At 41.4% G+C, this 22,359-nt stretch overlaps 1 protein-coding gene across 2 annotated transcripts in view; it reads left to right on the forward strand.

Annotated features, from left to right (window-relative positions):
• Nucleotides 1-22,359, forward strand: part of MCPH1 (microcephalin 1) — a 527,088-nt gene that overhangs the window by 127,371 nt on the left and 377,358 nt on the right. For both annotated transcript variants that reach the window (XM_077487779.1, XM_077487778.1), the window contains exon 9: nucleotides 15,554-15,666. In XM_077487779.1, coding sequence (XP_077343905.1) covers nucleotides 15,554-15,666 — 113 coding nt within the window. The remainder of the gene's footprint in view (nucleotides 1-15,553; nucleotides 15,667-22,359) is intronic.

The following is a 22,359-nucleotide window of genomic DNA, read 5'->3' on the forward strand; positions in this document are numbered from 1 at the left end:
AACCCTCATGGCCCTGTGTGAAAAAGTGATTGCCCCCTTAACCTAATAACTGGTTGGGCCACCCTTAGCAGCAACAACTGCAACCAAGCGTTTGCGATAACGAGCAATGAGGCTTTTACAGCGTCCTGTAGGAATTTTGGCCCACTCATCTTTGCAGAATTGTCCTAATTCAGTTACATTAGAGGGTTTTCGAGCATGAACAGCCTTTTTAAGGTCATACCACAACATCTCAATAGGATTCAGGTCAGGACTTTGGCTAGGCCACTCCATGTCTTCATTTTGTTTTTCTTCAGCCATTCGGTGGTGGACTTGCTGGTGTGTTTAGGATCATTGTCCTGCTGCAGAACCCAAGTTCGTTTCAGCTTGAGTACACGAACAGATGGTCGGACATTCTCCTTCAGGATCTCTTGGTAGACAGCAGAATTCATAGTTCCTTTTATCACGGCAAGTCTTCCAGGTCCTGAAGCAGCAAAACAGCCCCAGACCATCACACTACCACCACCACCATATTTTACTGTTGGTATAATGTTCTTTTTATGAAATGCAGTGTTCCTTCTACGCCAGATATACTTGGACACACACCTTCCAAAGAGTTCCACTTTTGTCTCATCGGTCCACAGAATGTTGTCCCAAAAGTCTTGGGGATCATCAAGATGTGTTGTGGAGAAATTGAGACGAGCTTTGATGTTCTTTTTGCTCAGCAGTGGTTTTCTCCTTGGAACTCTGCCATGCAGGCCATTTTTGCCCAGTCTTTTCCTGATGGTGGAGGCATGAACGCTGACCTTAACTGAGGCAAGTGAGGCCTGCAGTTCCTTGGACGTTGTTGTGGGGTCTTTTGTGACCTCTTGGATGAGTCGTCGCTGCGCTCTTGGGGTAATTTTGGGCGGCCGGCCACTCCTGGGAAGGTTCACCACTGTTCCATGTCTTCGCCATTTGTGGATAATGGCTCTCACTGTGGTTCGCTGGATTCCCAAAGCTTTGGAAATGGCTTTATAACCCTTTCCAGACTGATAGATCTCAATTACTTTCTTTCTCAATTGTTCCTGAATTTCTTTGGGTCTCGGCATGATGTGTAGCTTTTAAGGATCTTCTGGTGGACCTTATGCCCCGTACACACGATAAGATTATCGCACGAAAAATCCCGCTTTCGGAGAGATCGTTCGATAATCGAATCATTAGTACACGTCTGATGCATCCGATTATGGCCGGTCGTACGAAATTTATAGAAGGAACATGATTGAAAATTTTTCCCGTATGTGAACACAACGAACAATCATCGGATCATTGGTATGGTTATCGTACGAAAATTAAAATATCGGGAAGTGTACTGCGCATGATCGGAAACAAACGAACGAACCGGAAACAAAACAAACAAAAAGTAAACAAAGATACCTGTATATGTCATATTGCCTACATGCATGTTCTATAAATGTGAGGGGGACATTGGGGATCAGTTGTGGGTGGGTGTTCTGTGTATATATGCAGTTTGCTCTGTCTCTAATATATAGAATATATATATATATATATATATATATATATATATATATATAATATATATATATATATATATATATATAATAATTTATTAATATACTATTATATATAATAGATAAATAAATATATAATTTGTTAGATATTCATATACCAGCAATATCTAAAAATAATAGTAACACATATAGTAACAATGTCAGACACATAACTTTATTAACATAAACTTTATTAAACGTTAACGATTATTACAAGTATGAGGCAAAAAAACAATAACTGAACAAGAATAAAAAATGATTTACAGCTGTGTGTAGTTGTAGTCATTTGACCACTGTAAGGGTGGCCTCTCCCTGGGAGCATATTGCCAATGTGGGCCTTGCTGCTGCAATGGTTGGGACACCATGGGAGGAACAGGTGTTGGTGGTACAGCTTGTTCTGCTAAATAAGTATTATGGGTTAATTTAACATTAACACCTTTGTGTAGAACCTCAAGGAGTAACTTCTCAGCCAGTTGTTTTTGCTCAGTGCACATCAATTTTAGTTTGTTGGCTACAACAATAGCAAAGCCATCAGTCACCCGGTCTCCTCTGTAATGCAGCAGTTGCCTGAGCTAGAAATGCAGAAATACCATCTGAAGATTTTCTCTTCTTTCCTCTTGGCTCCGGTGTTTGAAATGGGGAAACGGTGGTTGTAATCGACTCTGTGTTTTCCTGGGTGATATAAAAAAAGGAGCCATTTAATAATTATATACACCTACATTATATGATGACATTCCTAATGAACCATATTTCTATTCACCTGTGTCAATAATTCTTCACCCGAGTTTTCACAATCCTGTTCCAGGGAGAGACAATCAGGTACTGGTGAAGTAGCAGAGGATGATGGCAGAGTACTAATTGAAGATCTGGAGTCAATCTCTTCTGTAAGAAATTGTAAACTTTCATAGTACCATAAGCGTGGTACATAGATATCATCCGTACCAGCACCTGATTTTTGGGATGCTCTGATCTTATTCAACTCTTTTTTAAATACAGTCCTCAGATTTGCAATTTTTTTGGTCACATAGTCCATTGTTGGATTCGGGCAAACCGCTTTGCATAATTCAACAAGTTTCTCCAGTGCCTCATGCCTTTTGTTACGGTCGTAGTATCCCTTCGACTTAACTTTCCACAGGCAGGGTAGTTGTCTATACATCTCAATAAATTGCATAAGGAAATCAGGCCTGGTGAATTTATCCGCCATACCTAGGAAAAGCATAGAAATTCAGCATATGGAAAATAACATGCATGGACATATAGAAGTAACAACTGTCCATTATTCTGTGTGGACTGTCCCTGATTGTAATTAAATTTCCCCTGTCCCTCTGTCCATAGTCAAGTAATAAATAGACAGATCTACATTTCTGCATCTGTAAATTGAATCAATAGGATCAAAGTACATTTTTCACATACCTTTAATACATTGGTGTGTGTGTGTGTGTGTGTGTGTGTATACACAAACAAATATTATCCCTAAAAATTGTGTATAATATATATATATATATATATATATATATATATATATATATATATAATGTATGTGATATGCTTTCATCTGTGACTACACTGTCCAAAACAAAAACAATAGTTAACACAAAATCCTAAAAAGAATGTGACCTACCTTCTTTCGGCAATGCTGACAGATCGCAGGGAAAAAAAAATCGCTGGGTCTGTGTCTGAAAGATCGCAGGGCCTCCGGTCACTGCTTTGGAAAGATCTTTCCACACAAGTATGACACTGTCTGTGTGCTCCTAGCTCCGCCCCTCTCTAATATGTTTCGCGCCGCATTGTGAAACGTCAGTGTGATGCGCCAACTGCGACATCAGTCAAAACAAACGAAACCACGAGGTAGCATGGCGGACATTGCAGGTGCAAGTCCCAAGAAACCTAAAAAAAGGCGGCCAAGCGCCATGATAGGACTTCCATGCAGAAGGACAGAGAAGAGCAGAGTCCAGCAGTAAAGGGTAAAGCAAGTGCCATGTCAAGAGCAGAGATGGTGGACATGGTTTCCATCCTGGAAAAGCATGACTACGATGGGAAGATGAAACGCTATGAAAGGCCTAACACCAGGAAGGATCTCATCCTTGAAAAAGTGGTTGAACCCCTACAAAGAAAACATGGTGTTAACCGTTCAAAGGACCAATTAAGAAAGCGCTGGTCAGACTTGAAGCTACGAGAACATGAGCAATTTAATCAAATCCAAGTTACCATTCAGAAACGTAAGTAACCATCTTCCAATATTAAACATCTTTATGCAATGTTCTTTGTCATTATGCAAATGTCATTATGTTTGTTTTGTCAAAACTATGTTTGTCTGTATTACATGTTATAAAATAAATGTATTATATTATGTTTGACAGGAAAGAAATTAAAGTTAGCAAAGAAAAGAAAGCGCAGAAGAGTACATACAGAAGGTCCTGAAGAGCATGATCAGGAGACAAGTCCTCCAGGTAATGCCTTTATTAACTCCTTGTTGCCCGCCCACTGTCAAATGAAAAGCTCTTGTTCTGGGCTGCCGTCAAATGGCAGCTCGCAACTTCTGTGGGGGCACCTAGCGCGGCGAGTGGACATTAGTGCCCATCTGTTCCACCTATCCATGCTGCCTATCTGTGCCCACCAGTAGTGCCCATCAGTGCTCATCAGTGCAGCATATGAGTGCCTCATCTGTAGTGCCGCCTCATCAATGCCCACCAGTTAAGCCTAATAATAGTGGCCATTGGTGCCGCCTCATCAGCGCACACCAGTGATTACATTTATTAAGAAAAATGTAATGTATTTTATTTTTAAAAAATAGAAAACCCTCAGTGTTTAAAAACCACCAAATGAAAGCTCTATTTGTGTGAAGAAAATGATAAAGAATTTTATTTGGGTATAGTGTAGCATGACCACTCACTTGTCATTCAAAGTGTGACAGCGCTGAAAGCTGAAAATTGATCTTGGCAAGAAGGGGGTTAGAGTGGCTGGTAGTTAAGTGGTTAACAATATATATGAATACAAGAGTGCATTTTAGATACATTGTTTGTCTATTTACCTTTTCATAATTCCTTTCTAATCTGCATAGATCCTACCAAAAAGAAAAGACTGGACGAAGATGTGGTAGTTTGTCAGTCAAGCCAGGGGCCATCTATTTATGCAGCAACACAGCTAATTGAAGAGGAAGACAGTGGTCACATGACCTTTGATGAATCCTCTAATCTGGGTATACCCCAAAAAGGTATGTATGTTGGATACATAATTGATGTTTGATTTTCTATTTATTTTTTTTTTCTTTATTTTTTTAATAGTGTGTATATGTATAATATAAATTATTATTATTTTTTTTTTTTTAATAGTTTATTTTAGCTATTATATCGGTGTATGCATCATCAGGCTGATGCTTCATCTGCCCCTGGCGTTTATGCCCTGAGAACTGAGCCACTGAACACAGTTGATGGCTCAATTCTCACTCCTCCACAAGCAGAGCTATGTTGACTGTTTATTAAAGCGTTGCTTCTGCTCTGGACATCAATTAAGTTAGCTGGAGGATCCTGACTTCCAAGTCAGGATTGGCAAGCTAAGTGGAAGGATGGGAGTTAAGTCAGCAGGGAGAGCAGACTCAAAGGGGTTGTCAAGGTAAATGATTTTTCACCTTAATGCATTCTATGCATTAAAGCGGAGGTCCACCCTAAAGTGGACCTTCCGCTCATCGGAACCCTCCCCCCCTCCGGTGCCACAATTGGCACCTTTCAGGGGGGAGGGGGGTGCAGATACCTGTACAGTACAGGTATCTGCACCCACTTCCGGGATAGCTATCTGCGGAAAGGGGCGTAGATTACGCCCCTTTCCGCAAATGCCCGTCCCTTTCCGCAAGTGCCTCGCTGCCTGCTGGGAAACACACAGATCCCAGAGGCAGCGGGGACCGTCCTTATTGCGCAGCGCAACTCGCGCATGCGCAGTAGGGAACCGGGAAATGAAGCCGAAAGGCTCCATTTCCTGATTCCCATACCCAAGATGGCGGCGGCAGCACCCGATAGATGATCTAGAGATTGGCTTCGGGTGCCGACATCGCGGGCGTGCTGGACAGGTAAGTGTCACTATTTTAAAAGTCAGTAGCTGCAGTATTTGTAGCTGCTGGCTTTTTTATAAAAAAAAAAAAAAAAGCGGAGTCCCGGCGGACTCCCGCTTTAAGGTTAAAAAACATCTCACAGTGGCGGCGCCCCAGCCCCCCCTTTCTACTTACCTGACCCCTCAAAAGTGCCACGCTCGCCCCCGCCGTCCTCTCTACCACTCAGCCTGGCCGCTGATTGGATGGATTGAAAGCAGTGCAGCCATTGGCTTGCGCTGCTGTCAATCACATCCAATGACGTGGCGCGACAGGGGGTGGGGCTGTGTGATACATCAAGCGGCTATAGCCACCGGCTGTACCATGGGACCGCGCACGCAGGTGCTTCTTACCATGTGAGTGAGTTTGCATGAACGTGAGAAGTACCTGCGGGAGGAAGCAGAGACAGCCGCCGAGGGACCCCAGAAGAGCAGGTTAGGGGCCACTCTGTGCAAAACGAGCTGCACAGTTGGAGGTAAGTATAACATGTTTGTTATTTTTTTTATTTGTTAATTTACAATCCCTTTAAGAACACTCTCAGCTAATAACGGGTCCCAAGAGCTATAAGAGAAAAGATCATGGTCGAATTGTTCTTTCTTTTATAACAGTTGAGAAATGATTAGTTTCAGGGAAGCTATTTCATTATTATTGAGTTCTAATATAATCTAAATCAATCATTTGCATTACAGATGTAATGTACATTACAAATAAAGGGTTTATTGCAGCTTTTGTTATCTTTTCAGATTATATAATAATCATTGAAAATGAGCAGGAAATCAAAGATGTGCCTAGCAATGGTGAGGATACACTATCAACAAACAATCAAGAAGACTTCTTGGAGCGCTCGTCACCTTCACGTAATGTACAATTTTAAAATTTCGCTCTCCCTCGCTCTCTCTCTACACATGCACACTGTATATAGAGGACATTATCTATACACACACCAACTGTATAAAGAGGACACGCACATGTTTCATCAACCCCGACCCCCCTACTCAGAGCTGTATTTCTATTGGTTCACCTGGGTTCCTCCAGCTGTATAAGGATATCGATTTTCTTTGAAGCATAACATTAGTTCAGTTAATTATCAAACACAATTCTTCATGTAAAAAATAAATTTATCATTATCATTTTAGTTTGTTTGTAGGTAGTGAGGAGAATGTTCCCTTTTCTGCACATGATAAACGCGGGCACGGACGCCTGTCCACAGGTGGCTGACCTGTCACTCGTCAGGTAACAGGTGAGTAATAGGCAAGCCGGCTAGCCTGACAGAATGAAGAGGCCTGACACCATGAGACACCTTGACTGGCAAAGGGGTCTAGTACTTGTGCCACCATGGTGCAGAGGCAAGGATGTCATGGATGGGAAGCGATGTGCGGTGAGGTTAGTTGGAGGCACGTGTTCGCCCCCTCCCCTCGCATTTACCTGTCATGAAACCCCTCAATATACAGGATTCACCGTAACTTAAGTATTGTCTGGAAGGCTGGCCAAGTTTAATATGCACAATGACCCCTATTAGGCGAATAGACTCACCTAAAAACATGGCATTAACAATATATGTTTTAGAACTTTTCCGTTGACTATAATCTAAAATTTGTTTCTTATCACCTTTTTGTAGGACCAGTATTCAACACCTTTACAGTTGGACAGATGTCATCTGCATTATTGCAGTGCTCCGCGGAACTACAAACAATTAAGGATTGCACATCATCAATCATCACTCGCTTGAAATATCTAATTGATCTTTTGGCCAAAATTGGACAAGAGTTATATTAGACCTGTGTACTTTGCCTCTCAGTGTTTACCCATATATGTTATTTGTTCAGTATGTTTGTTTGTTTTTGTTTGTTTTTGTTTTTGTTTTTGTTAGTGTGGCGCTATCTCCCACTATCAGCAAGGCACTGTTGTCACTTTTTGAAGTATGTGTGTTCCTTTTGGTACATAGGCACGGTTGCCATGTGAATGCATATTGTACTTCACTAATGGTCAGGGCAGAATCCTCTAGATCTGTCTTTGACAAAAAATAGAAACAGTTTTTATTGGCACTTTTTGTTCTTTTATATTTTTCTATATAAAAGCTTTTAAAAATGATGTATACAGTTGAATTTAGATTCAACAGATTTTTCTACTTGTAGACTGTACAAACGAATAGAATTCCTAACATAATGGCTTCTATAATATACAGTACCACATTTGGTCATGGGTGGGGGGACCATCGGAAACACTTGTTTGAGTATGTACGGGTTCATCCTAACGGTTCAAAGTGTCGTGTCGATCTCCCACATCGAATAGCTTGCGCCCTATACTGTGCTACTGCAGTTCGGAGGACAAAATAGATTTTAAAAGTCTATGAAGATAAACAGCTGATGGCCAGCTCTACACGGCGCCTGTGCACTTAATACATGCCCTGAGTCCAGGTTCAAGATCCAATACTTCAAGTGGACATAGCGAGGCCATTGCAGAAATGTGGCTAGCAAGTGAGCCGTGAGGGCCCTGTTACAAACCCCCACAAGCATCTGGAGCGTGGGACTTTATGTAGTATTGTGGACAGGCGCTGAGTACAGCTGTTCATCTTCACAGACCTTTTGCGTCTACTTTGTCATCCGTACTGTGCAAAAGCTATGCCTGCCCAGTACAGGGCGGACACTATCCAATGGAGGTGGCATTTGTCTTTAGAACACTGAAACCCCACCCCCCTCTTGACCACATGGTGCTGCATAACGCAGAGGCTGGAATAATGTTTATATTGTTTACGTTTGTAATCGATATGTGTAAAGTATATCAATAATGTATATGTTCTTGATCAGGGATATGCAAGTAGCAGAACTCCAGCTGTTACCTAACTACAAGGCCCATCATGTGCCTCTGGGTGTCATGCTTGTGGTTGTCAGTCTTGCTATACCTCATGGGACTTGTAGTTGTGCAGCAGCTGGAGGTCTGCTAATAGCATATTCCTGTTCTGGATCATCCCCTTATAGAGGCCAAGGACAACTAAACATGTCCATGATTACTGGATAATATGTCAATCCGTACAAATATTAAAACAATAATTATGTTTCTCTGTAAACAAAACAAACGAAAAAAAAACTTTCCTTATTGAATCATTGAGCTACTGTTCCTTTATGTGCACCATCATAGTCTTCTTTATTCTAGTCGAATAAAAACGTTTGCGCTGTGATTTTGTTTTTGTCCCTTTTTTCTTTGATTGTAATGGTGAGTTGGTAGAAGCACCGGAGGGCGGCGGGAGGGAGGGGGGGGGAAGTCCACTCTCGCCTCCTGTAAAAACTATCGAGCAGCGGAATAAGCGCTATGATCAACCTTGGAATCGCCAGCTACAAAAGCTGATATCTGAATGATGCCTGTAGCTGCAGGCATCATTAAGATATCCCCGCACAAAGTCAAGGACGTCATATGAAGACCGGCAGGCGGGAAGTGGTTAAAATGCATTTTTACACTTTACAATTATACACTGGAAGGCATTGTAGCTATGCATATCACACTGAAACATTGTTCACATAAGTCAGTTTAATGACATATAAAAGTGTTACAACAGAATGTGACGTTGAAATATGGTATTTCATATGTGAAACATCAATTCATCAAGTGTCTGTAAGCTTTTTTTTTTTTTTTTTTTTTTTTTTTTTTACATATCTGACTGCCAGGGCACTGCTCCAATTCCAGAAAAGTAGTTCAGATATTCCAATCTGCATTGCCTTGCATTCAATGTAGGCAATCTCGGGTGTGCACTGCTCAACGGTGTGAGCACTTCTGTAGTTTCTTGACCACCAAAGCCACTAACACTAGGCACTGCCATTGTGTCCGGATCCCTTGGTAAAGGGGTACTATATGCTGGGGAATGTTGCCGTAAGTAGTTGTGTAAGACACAGCAACAAAGCACAAGAATATCAATTTTAGTTATTGACATATTTATGCTTGTTAGGAACAAACAAAATCTGTTGGCCAAGATCCCAAAGGCATTTTCTACCACCCTGCGAGCCCTTGATAGTCTGTAATTGAAGATCCTTTGGTCTGGAGTCAGGTTACGCATAGGGAATGGTTTTAAAACATTTTCACTTAATGCGAACGCATCATCAGCTACAAACACAAAGTTCATATTTTCCAAAGTGTCGTCACGTGTGGGCAGGTTAAGTGTTCCATTCTGGAGACGGTGGTAGAATTCTGTCTGCTGGATTACACTACCATCAGAGTTCCGGCCATTTTTTCCTATATCGAGATATAGAAAATTATATTTGGCATCTACTACCGCTAGCATTATGATGCTGTAGAAACCTTTGTAGTTGAAATAGTAGGATCCAGAATTTGGTGGTGGAACGATGCGCACATGTTTGCCGTCAATGGCTCCTCCACAATTGGGGAAATTCCACAATTCTTTAAATTTATTAGCAACTTCCATCCACTCAGGTGGGTTGCTTGGAAACTGTAAAAGCAACAAAAAAATATAGAGTTTGAATATACTTTAGATTAGATTCTATTTAATATACTTTTTGGATTCTTTTCTATATTAAACTTATAAAAAAAAAAAATCTATACAAAGTAAGCTAGTTAACCAGTTTTTTAAAAAAAATTGTCGCTCTATTTTTGTTTATAACGCAAAAATTAAAAAACCGCAGAGGTGATCAAATACCACCAAAAGAAATCTCTGTGGGAGAAAAAGGACGTCAATTTTGTTTGGGAGCCACTTCGCTTGACCGCGCAATTGTCAGTTAAAGCAACGCAGTGCCGAATCACAAAAAGTGGTCTGGTCTTTCACCATCAAAATGGTCCGGTGGCCCCTTTCACACATGCGGACAGTGTCCGTATTTCATCCATCCGTTTGCGATGAAATACGGACATACATGCATCCCTATGGGATAGCGGGTGTCTGCGGGTGAACATTAGCAGACACCCACTATTGTCCGCCTCCGCTATGGTCCAATTCTGCAGACGGAGGATAATCCTATTTTTCAATCCATCTGCGGATCGGGTGAATACGGACAGATGGTCCGTGCTCATCCGATCCCCCATAGAGAAGAGCGGAGAGCTGACAGGGCGGTCCCCTGTCCTCCGCCGGTTCAGCGGGGACAACAGAGCGATCCCTGCTGAGGGAGCAGATCATCACGGGGGGGATCATTACTGATCTGCCCCGTGTGAAAGGGGCCTAGGTGGTTACTATTGGTAGGTTAACATAATTTACCTTGACATAGTTTCTCTGAAGCGCATCAATGATGGCCTTGCAGGTTTCTGGTATTATTCTCCCCAGTGATTGAGGTGATATTCCTGTGGAGAATTTTAGGTCCTGCAGACTTCTCCCGGTTGCAAGATACCTCAGTGTTGCAATTAATCTCTGCTCTGGACTTATTGGCTGCCGCATAATTGTAGTTTGTTTTTTTATTAATGGTGTCACCAGCTGCAACAATTCCTGGAAACATTCATCGTCCATTCTGAGGTAGTTTCTGTAATCGTCAGGATTATTCTCCTGTAATTCTTGCAGTAAGGTCATATGTGAATAGTTGTCTCGGTTCTGCAGCCATTGTTGTGACCATATGCTCCTTTTCTTCTTTTTTTTCAAACCACTTTGGATGGCCAAAACTCCAAGCATTACCAGTGGCAGTGTTTGCTCTTCCATGTATATGTCCATGTTCCGAAAAGAACTGTCGTATATACCGACATTCACACGAACGAACACACGTGAACGAACACACGTCCTTCTATGCTACGATCTCCACGCCACTGCGAACCCAAAGGCGTGGCCTACACAAGATCAAGTTCTGACATCACCTCCGACTACCACGCTGCAGAACGTACCTACGCACAGGGGACGTTTGAGTTGATCGTACGGGGATTTTCTGATGATAACTACGCTGCCGATTCGATTCTAGACGCGCATACGATTATATTTGGATGGATGTTCGTACGATATTCTTAACGTGTGTATGAGGCGGCCGATTCGATTAGAGACTCGTATACAATTATATTCGGAAGAACGTTCTTACGATAATCTTATCGTGTGTACGGGGCATTACTGTGTCAAGCAGCTCCTATTTAAGCCTTGATTGTGAACAGGTGTGGCAATAATCAGGCCTGGGTGTGGCTAGAGAAATTGAACTCAGGTGTGGAGAACCACAGTTATAGTATGTTTTAACAAGGGGGGCAATCACTTTTTCACACAGGGCCATGATGGTTTGGATTTTTTTTCACCTTTAATAATAAACACCTTCATTTACAAATTGCATTTTGTGTTTACTTGTGTTGTCCTTGACTATTGTTTAAATTGGTTTGATGTTCCGAAACACTTAAGTGTGACAAACATGCAAAGGAACAGGAAATGAGGAAGGGGGCAAACACTTTTTCACACCACTGTATATGTTTTTTTTTTTTTTTTTAATATATATCCGTTTAGCATTTGATTATTTTAGATCTGAGAGGAGGTAGTAGGTTTGCTGCACAACACCTTCCTGATATTGAGTACTAATTATAGGAATATGGCTTTTGCCGGGTACACATACCATATTGATGGGACCACACCAAGATGAAGTAGGAGGTGGATCCATATGCTGTGTGATGGTTCTTACGGTATTTGAGTATGAATGCCAACACAGCCATTGGAGTAGATTAAGCCTATGGACAATAGAATGTCCTCAGGCTTTGAGAAAATGGCCAAAGCCTGATTACCGTATTTATCAGGGTATAACACGCACCGGCGTATAACCCCAAGTTTAGGAGGGCATTTTAAGGAAAAAAAGTTTTAGGAAGGAAGTTTAAGGAAGAAAAACTTACATTTAAATGCCAGTCAATGCAGCCTTATCAGTGTGCATCTGCAGCCTTGTCTATCATTGCAGAATGATCAGTGTCATTTGCAGCTTGCCCAGCGCTGTTTGCAGCTTTGCAGTGTCATTTGCAGCTTTGCAGTGTCATTTGCAGCTTGGCCAGCGCCGTTTGCAGCCTTGCCCATGTTTTAAATTTCCCGCCGCCGAGACAGACCGAGCGAGCGCCGCCGAAAAAGACCGAGCCGTCTGTACTGTGTATTCAGCTGGGCTCCGCTCGCAGTCCCGCACAGTATGGGCGGGACTGCAAGCCGAGCCGAGTACACAGTACAGTCGGCTCGGTCTTTTTAGGCAGCGCTCGCTAGAGAAACCGCAGGCAGGCGGGACTACGAGCGGAGCCGAGCAATCGACTCTGTATTTTTCGGCGGCGCTCTGTATTTTTCGGCGGCGATCGGTATTTTTCGGCAGCGCTCTATTTTTGACTCGCAGACAGTGTGGGATGAGGTATAACACGCACCCACGACTTTCCCCCGATTTTAAGGGGGAAAAAGTGTGCGTTATACGCCGATAAATACGGTACTTAACAGACAGAGGTACCGTCCAATCAACATCCCCAAGGAAGATACTTTATTTCCCTGTATCAACACGCATTGGGGAGGGGACAGGACAGAACAGGAGGCAGCTGGTCTGGCTTACAGTGTAGAAACCTACGACCTCAAACAAGTTCCCAGTGTTTTAATGCCTTGAGTAGAGGAGTCTGCTGACACACCAGACCCATGTGAGTCCCTTAAATTGGGGCTTCTTTGTACAATCAATTGATATTATAAAACAATATCACACCAGCGAGCCTTTTTTCCTACTGTTTCTATCTGAGGAGACCGTGCTACTGAGAAGCTTGAGATACCGCTGATAACTTGGAATCCAGAGGTGATTCACATGTGTGGTTTGACCAAGCTTTAAATGTGAGGTCACACACTCGGAGATGAGCGGCTATTAACTAATGATTTTGATCACTTCTATCAATGAACTCACAGATTTAACCACTTCCCGACTGGCGCACGATATGTACGTCAGCAGAATGGCATGGGCAGGCAAATTGGCGTACAGGTACGTCCATTTCTATTTGCCTCCTTGTCATCGCGTGACGGTCGGGACCCCTGTGAGTCCGGTTGCGGGTCCCGCGGACGCGATCGTCTCGCGGGGAGGCTGAACGGGTAGATGCCGTTGTAAACAGCATCTCCCCGTTCTGCCTAGCAACAAGTGACACTGATCTCTGCTCCATGGGATTGGAGCAGAGATCAGTGTTCACTAACACACAGCCCAGCCCCCCACAGTTAGTAACACGCCCCTAGGAACACTTAACACCTACACTGCCACCCCCTGATTAGCCCCTTCACTGCCAGTGTCATTTACACAGGAATCAGTGCATTTGTATAGCACTGATTGCTGTTTAAATGACAATGGTCCCAAAAATGTCTAGTGTCTGCCATAATGTCGCAGTCACAATAAAAATCGCTGATCGCCGCCATTACTAGTAAATAAAAAAATATTAATAAAAATGCCATAAACTATTCCCTATTTTGTAAACGCTATAAATTTTGCACAAACCAATCAATAATCGTTTTTTTTTTTTTTTTTTACCAAAAATATGTAGAAGAATACGTATTGGCCTAAACTGAGGGAAAAAACTTTTTTTTTTTTATATATATATTTTTTGGGGGATATTTATTATAACAAAAAGTAAAAAAAATGTGTTTTTTTTTCCAAAATTGTCACTCTATTTTTGTTTATAACGCAAAAAATAAAAACCGCAGGGGTGATCAAATATCACCAAAAGAAAGCTCTATTTGTGGGGAAAAAAAAGGATGTCAATTTTGTTTGGGAGCCACGTCGCGCGGCCGCGCAATTGTCAGTTAAAGTGACGCAGTGCCGAATCGTAAAAAGTGGTCTGGTCTTAAGCCAGCAAAATAGTCTGGTCTGAAAGTGGTTAAAGTGGATGTAAACCCAATTTTTTATTTATTTTTTGATGTCGATGTATTGTAGAGTATAAGATTTCCTATCATTTGAGCCCAGTCTTGCAACAGAGAGTTATTCCATCTCTGAGCAATCCTCTTTTATTATTCAGTGATTTGAATCTTGACAAACAGAGAAAAACTTTGTCAAATCCTCCCCCCTTGCTGTGAGTGACAGGTGATTACAGATCTCGTGCACTAGCCTAAGAGACCTGCATTATTTTTTAATTTCCTCCCACTCCTTTCTTCTGCTGCTCTGCCAGGATTGAATGTTCCCCACCTCAGCATGATTTGGCATGCTGAAGTCATGTGTTTTCCTGTCTTTTCACTGGATGTTAGAGATCATAGCAGAAGTTCAGTGTAAGAGATACACAGGAGAGATTTTATAGATCAAAAGGTTATATCATTGTAGTATTTCTCATCACTCAGCCATTTTATGAATTTGAGTTTGCACATTTGATGAGTATATAGCATTATTGACACTTTAATCTTTAGCACTGCTGCAGTAGTGAAAACGGGCAGACAATTTTCTTAATTTTTTTATGCTATTGGACGGCTATATGAGTATGTGATTAGTGCCAGCAGCTGTCCACATAACTTCTCAGTCTCAGGAGTTAGCTCGCAAGGCTTTGTACTAAGGTTTTGTTCTACTTCCTTGGTGCTTATTTCCACTTACCGTATCCCTGCCAACAGAAATGACACAGGAACAAATACAGGAAAAACAGATCAATAGTTACAACTTGCTGTACATGTATGACATGGACCAATGAGCCTATGAGGAGCTGGGTGAAGCTCTCCAGTTCATTTGACAGTACGATGTTGGATGAAACTTTGAACCAGAAAAAAGTGGTTCTCTTTCTACCAAGTTCCTTGTGTTTTCTTTGGTCAGTAACTTTACATTGCAAATATGGTCAGAAAGTAAAGTAAAAATTGAGCATTTGCCTTGGGTTTAGCCCCTTTATGCCTAAATGTTGTGTTTTTATTTCCTCTAAAACTCTGTCATGCTTGTTAATAAACCCCAAGACTGTGTGACTATATACATGTATTTTTCATTGAACATATGCATGATTGGTACAAATGATTACCATGTCAATTTTGCTAAGTAGTGTGGGTTCCTACATTCTGTATTTTTTGATCACTAATTAGATGTTTCATTTAATTGATTCTTAGACGCAGAAAGTAGAACTTCAGGCTCTGATGCAATAGCGGGTCTGTCTGAAATGTTTAATGAACAAAGAAATAAATGCACAGAGGAATCAAGGAAAACTGAGAAAAGCAGAAAGGTCAGTTGAACTGTAAATTACTTTGATTGGTCCTTTTTTAGTGTTTTGCTCAGCAGTGGATTTTTGAATGTGTAGCACAAATCTGTATTGATTTGCTAAAGTACTGAAGCAGTTGAATATGTCGTTAATGCCTACAGCTTATTGACTTGTCTCCTTCTGAACAGCAGTGACAGAACTGTGAGCATAATTTGTTCATTGTACAGGAATAGAGGTGAAAAGTCTAAAAAAAATATATATAAACGAGTTATTACATTCATATTCAGTTTACTCAATATGCACTGGAAGATTTGGCATTCTATATCCATTTTTAACAGTGTAAATGACTTACTATACCATCTCTGATCACTGGGAAACAAACCAAGTGCCTGCAGATGTGGTAGACGAAGGGAAAATGTCTAATGCAAATCTCTGTAATTCCCTGTAAAATGTTAACCACTAGATAGTTTTAACTTTTTATTAAAAAGTGAACTATAATAATAAGCTTTATTTAACGTAGTGCTTACAAATATGAAAAAAAACAGTTCCGTATAGTATGCTGTGGCCTAAAATTTATTTGTAAACGGTTGCCTTATAAAAACGTGAACTTGGCGTTCTGATAAGCTAGTAGGCATCACTGGTTTGAAGGCCATTTGCCCTTCCTTATGCTGACGTTTTATCTAGTGTAACATCAAGATTATAGTGCCCCTATGATTTAAAAAAAAGTCACAATTGTAGAAATCTCAAACATAGCAGATGAAGACAAATGGAAAATGTAGAGGATACCTTTGGGCAGAATTGCATATTCACAAGATTTGTAGATTGAGGAATATAGTCAGCTGACGTTTCGCAGACTTTGCTTCTCATCTTTTTGACTCCCTATCAGTAATTATTTGCTCATCAGCAGGAAGGTAGTGTTGCAAGAAGCCAAGGCTTTTGGTCCTAGCCAGCCCACCTGTAATATAAAAAGGGAGAAGACTGAGGCCCTGGGCTCTTCCCTGCTTGGTTGGATCTTCCTAGCTGTGTGTGCGTGGAAGCGGGATGTTATGCCACCCTTCTTCAGTAAAGCGCATTAACTGTTATAAGCCTGATCTTAAGTTATTTGAAAGGGCTTCATGTTGGTTCTGGTGTTTCTAAAGAACCTGGGTCTGTAAATACACTTGCTGGTTATGAAGTAACACCAATACCAAGGTGTTAACTCAGCAAGACAAGATGAGGCATGTAGTTGCTATGAGTAACCAAGTACAAGTTCAAGACACAAAGCAACCAGTTGTTAGACATGGTACCTGGTAAGGTGACAGGTCCTAGGGTAGTGAGGGGGTCGTTGTCTGGCTCCCTCCCTAACGGTCAGAATCCCATAGCAACTGAATCCAAACCCACGTTATGGGGAGCTATGGCCTGGTCTATTAGTATGGGATGTGAGCGTTAATGAGTGCACACCTGAGTTCCATGCTATGTGCACAGCAGCCCCCTATTCGGTTATTGGGTAACAAAGGTACTCAGGACTGGTGGAGTGGGCACAGGCTCATCAGGTCCCTCCTAAGGCAACATAGACATAACAGTTTGTAATGATCTTGGACATCACTTTTGTCAGAGGAACTAAGCATGTTATTTTAGGCTGGGTTCACATATGTTCCAGACACTTGAAACAGACCTAAAAGCAGGCACTGTCGAAAAGCCTGCAGATAGAGATTTCCACTAATAGACCGTGATCATCCATGCAAAATGGTCAATGTGCTGGGCAACCAGTACCACTTCTTACTTTCTGTGAAGGCAATCCTATTATGTCAGCGAAGTCTGCAGTAGGAGATCCTCAGTGAAGAAATAGGCAGGCTGTTTTTCACTTCTCCCAGCTTCACTGAAACTGATCAGAGGAAATTGATCCCTGGTGTCAGCTGCTTCATCTGTAGTGCGGTTATTCACTCCTTGTCACTTCCAACACCACAGCCTGCAACTCTCCCAAAAGCCAAACCAGCAGACTCTTGAGAGGTGTAGTCTTGTGAGATGCACCTATATGTGCAGGAATACCCAGGGCACTCTGCAAATACCTCTTCTGTGTGCGATTTATAGTCCATTAAATAGGTGGGAACATGAATAGAGATAAGAATTCTCATGGTTTAAAATATGTTTTTACTGTTTGATTGTTTCTATTGATTTAATATAGTTTTTACTATTAAATAACGCTGTGAAGTTTTTCTGAATTTCCCGATGAATCACCAAGTCACTATGGCAATGGATACACAAAGTGCAGGTATTAAAAACAGGTGTTCATCATTGGGCTTCCTACCCTGAGGAAGTCACGTGACACAGTGCATCTGGCAAAGCCAGTGATGTCACTTCTGGTGTCTCTGAGACCCGGAAGCTGTGGTGTGGAGGTGAGTCTGCTGCTGCTAAATTTGGATTGTACATGCTAATAAGAATTTTTCTTGTACGTTGTTTTTAATTGCTTAAAAATAAACCATTTAGAAGAACCCAGTGCCTAGCCAAGCTTGCTTAACCAAAGAGGAGAGCATAGAAGGAGGTTGTCTATCTGGAGACACATCAAGCTAATAACACCGGATTTCAAAAAGTGCAGTATGACCTGTAATGGGTCATAGAGTAAATTGAGCAGGCACTCTACCTAAAGATGGCTGGGCAAGGCTTTCTGACATATAGCTGGATGGATACCATGTTTTTTTATTTTTCATCATTGGAATTTTTTTTTTAACGTGGACTCATATATTTGGATGTCTTTCTTATAAATAATAATTTTTCACTGTACATGTGTATACTTAGCACTGAATATTTCTCACGGATTGCTTAAAGGCATATATAATATATATATTTTGATGAACAGCCCACTATTTGTGCTTTTTTTTCTTATAGATGTACTTAGATGTACTTTGAGTGATAGGAATTTCACTATTAACGGTGCAGCTGTTCCCTACATAGGAGCTCAGTAATCAACACTATAGTTCATCTTTGTGGTACTGTGATAATGTCCCAAAAATTGTGTAAAAATAGATTCCTGGCTTCTAAAGCCAATATTTTCAAATTTTCATAAGGAGCCTGTTCATTCACATGAGAAGAGAGTTGTACATGTGTAAGTACTTTTTTTCTCAAGTTCAGCATTAATTCAATTGAAATATTTTTTCTTTTCAAACAAGACAAGAAAAACATAGCACTCTTCTAGATAGGCTGCTAGGAAAGTTGGGTAAATTTAGTTATCTTTGGCTCCACTGTAGTCAGTAGACCAGTTTGTGATTGCTTTGGGCTGTACTGGGCTCTGCAGACTTGATTGCTTCTTCCTGTCTTCTGAAGCATTCTAGAATATAGTGGGTTGGAAAGATTCAAATCAGCAGTCTGAATACTTATGTAGTGTCAGTCAATCCCTGAGGGAGGGTGTCCAGTAGGTAGCTGGAGAGGCCATAAATAGTCTGGGGCCAGAGGCAACCCTGTTCTTGTCCAGGAGAAGTTCCCAGCCTGAAGGTTCTGCCTGTGTTCACCAAGTTCCCAGCTTCGACAGAGCTGGTGGGCCTGCTTCCTGAGATTTGCTACAGTTTTACAAGGGATTTCTTTCTGAGGATCCAGTGTGGAAAGCTCAATAAGGGAAGTTTATTTGGATATTGGAAGGTGGTATCCAAGTATCCAGGGACACTTTGAGTACAGACCTGTGTGTAGGATCCTGGTGTTGAGTGCTGCTGCAATCACTTGTGTATTAACCACTTGCCGACCTGGCCATAGCCAAATGATAGCTACAACATGGTCGGCTAGTTCTGGCAGAGTGTACCATCGCATCCTCCCAGACTAGCGATTCCTGTGCGCCCCCTGGGAATCGCACCTGGAAGCAGTCGCATCAGCGTTAAGGGCCGATTGCTCAGTTGAATGACTGAGTGATCACTTGTCAACAAACCGGCACATGTCCAGTTCAGCTCTCTCTTCACACACAATCTGTACAGTGTGAGGAGAGGAGGGAGCTGGTGCAGCAGTGCTGTGGGCACTGACCTGTGCCCATTCGTGCCTCTTATGTGCCCATCCGTGCCTCTTATGTGCCCATCCGTGCCTCTTATGTGCCCATCCGTGCCTCATATGTGCCTCACCCATGCCACATCGGTGCTTATCCGTGTCTCACCCATGCCACATCGGTGCTTATCCGTGCCTCACCCATGTCCTGATGCTACTCCCTGCTTGTTGGGCCTCTGTATGTGGCCAGGCTACATATAAGTCTCACACATGTGGTATCGCCACACTCAGGACGAATAGAAGAATGACATTTGGGGTGTAATTTTTGCTATGTACGTGCTATGTGTTAGAAATATCTTCCAAATTCATCACTTTGTGGTAAAAAAAAAAAAGAAAAAGCGTTTTCATTTTCTTTCCACATTTTCCAAAAACTTGTAGAAAAAAAATGACATGTTCAAATGACTCATTATGCCTCAGAATATATTTCAGGATCTTTTCTTTCCAAAATTGGGCATTTCTGGGTTGTTTCCACAACTTCACAAAACTTACCATGCCTTTTTCTAAATACCTTGCAATGTCTACTTTCCAAAAAGGGATAATTTCGGAGGCATTTGTACTTTCCTGGCTTGTTAGTGTCTCAAAAAATTAGATAGGTTGTCATTACATCAGGCATGATCAATTTTCAGTGATTGGCATCATAGCTTATATGCTCTAACTTTCACAAAGACTAAATAATATACACTAATTTTGGTTATGTTTACCAAATATATGTAGCAATATAAATTTTGACCAACATTTATGAAGAAAAATTTTGTAACAAAGAAAAATGCTTTTTTTTACAAAATGTTTTCTTTTTTCATTTAAAAATTTTAAAAAAACTCAGCGGTAATTAAATGCCACCAAAAGAAAGCTGAATTTGTGTGAAAAAGGGACAAAAATGTCATATGGGTACAGTGTTGCATGACTAATTGTCATTCAAAATGTGAGACCACTGAAAGCTGAAAATTGGCCTGGTTAGGAAAGGGTTATAAGTGGCCAATGGGCAAGTGGTTAAAGCTAAAGTTTGCCTGGCCTGGGACATTGTGTATGGTGTCTCAGTGCTGTCCATATCCAGGGCTACCACTAAAGGGACTGTTCCAAAGAGTAGTTACAGAGTGAAGAGTGTCCTTGAGTTACTACTCATGGTTCTGGAGTATTCCACAGCTCCCTATGTCCTATCCCAGTTATTCAGCAATCGTTTTCAAAGAAAAATAACCCCTAGACTGTTTATTGAGCCTTTAATAGGGACTATTGCAGTGTGCCTGGTTTTTACCACCTTGAGCTGGAAAAGGAACCTGGGACAAATAAGCAGCCCTTTTGGGAGTAAGCGCTACATAAGCAATGAAAAAATAGGAGAAACCTATAAGCCACGCACCCTGGACAATAATCCACATGAATAAGTGTGTTCAATAACTTTTTGGGAGCAGCTGGTAGTGAGACCAAAAGTCTAATGTGTTAAAGTAATCAAATTTCATACCCTGCTCTAAGTACTCAAATATATACATACAAAAAAATAAGTGAAATTCATTATAAATATATATGCTAAAACACTAAAATAAATGTCCATATAATTTCCAAAGAAATGTGAAATTAAATTAAGTGTCCGTGAACTACCACCATGAATTTTCTATCAATGCGAGTATGAGAATCCCTGGGAGTTGACACCTATTACAAGTGGTCAAACCAGGTGCAGATACCAATGGAAGTATGCCTTATGAATGATAAATGGTTTTCCAAGTTTTTTCAAATATTTTAAAAGCGTGACATGCATTTGTATGCAGCCTACTTATTAGAACCTTCTTTTGCGGCAATTCTTTTTGGATATGTCTCTACCAGCTTTGCACATCTGAGTGACATTTTTGCCCATTCTTATTTACTAAATAGCTCAAGCTTTGTCAGATTGGATGATCTGAACAGCAATTTTCAAGACTTGGCACAAATTCCCAATTGGATTTAGGTCTGGACGTTGACTGGGCCATTCTAATGTATGATTATGCTGCAATCTAAACCATTCCATTGTAGCTCTGGCCTATGTTTGTTTAGGGTCATTGTTCTGCTGAAAGGTGAACCTCTGCCCCAGTCTCAAGTCTTTTGCAGACTCTAACAGGTTTTCTTCTAAAATTGGCCTTTATTTTGCTTCATCCATCTTCTTCCCATCGATTCTAACCAGCTTCTCTGTCCCTGCAGAAGAAAAGCAATCTCCACAACATGATGCTGCCGCCACCGTGTTTCACAGTGGGGACGGTGTGTTCAAGATGATGTGCAGTGTAAGTTTTCAGCCACACATAGCGTTTTGCTTTTGGGCTCCACATGGCTTCTCGCAAACTGGCTTTCTTTCAACAATGGCTTTCTTTTTGCCACTCTTCCATAAAGGCCAGATTTGTGGAGTGCAGGACTAATAGTTGTAGACAGATTCTCCCTCCTGAGCTGTGGATCTTACTATGGACCTCTTGTCTGCTTCTCTGAATAATGATCTCCTTGCCCGGCCTATCAGTTTAGTTGACGGGCATGTCTTGGTAGGTTTTCAGTTGTGCCATACGCTTTACATTTTCAGATTATGGATTGAACGGTGCTTTGTGAGATGTTCAAAGCTTGGGATATTTTTTTTATAACTGAACCATGCTTTAAATTTCTCCAATTGTATCCCTGACGGGTCAGGTGTGTTCCTTGGCCTTCATTATGCTTTTTCTTTACTAAGGTTCTCTAACAAATCTCTGAGTACTTCACAGAACAGCT

Source organism: Lithobates pipiens, unplaced genomic scaffold (assembly GCF_037356315.1).
Source record: "Lithobates pipiens isolate NorthernLeopardFrog02 unplaced genomic scaffold, aLitPip1_a1.2 Scaffold_18, whole genome shotgun sequence".
In the NCBI taxonomy this organism is placed as follows: Eukaryota; Metazoa; Chordata; class Amphibia; order Anura; family Ranidae; genus Lithobates; species Lithobates pipiens.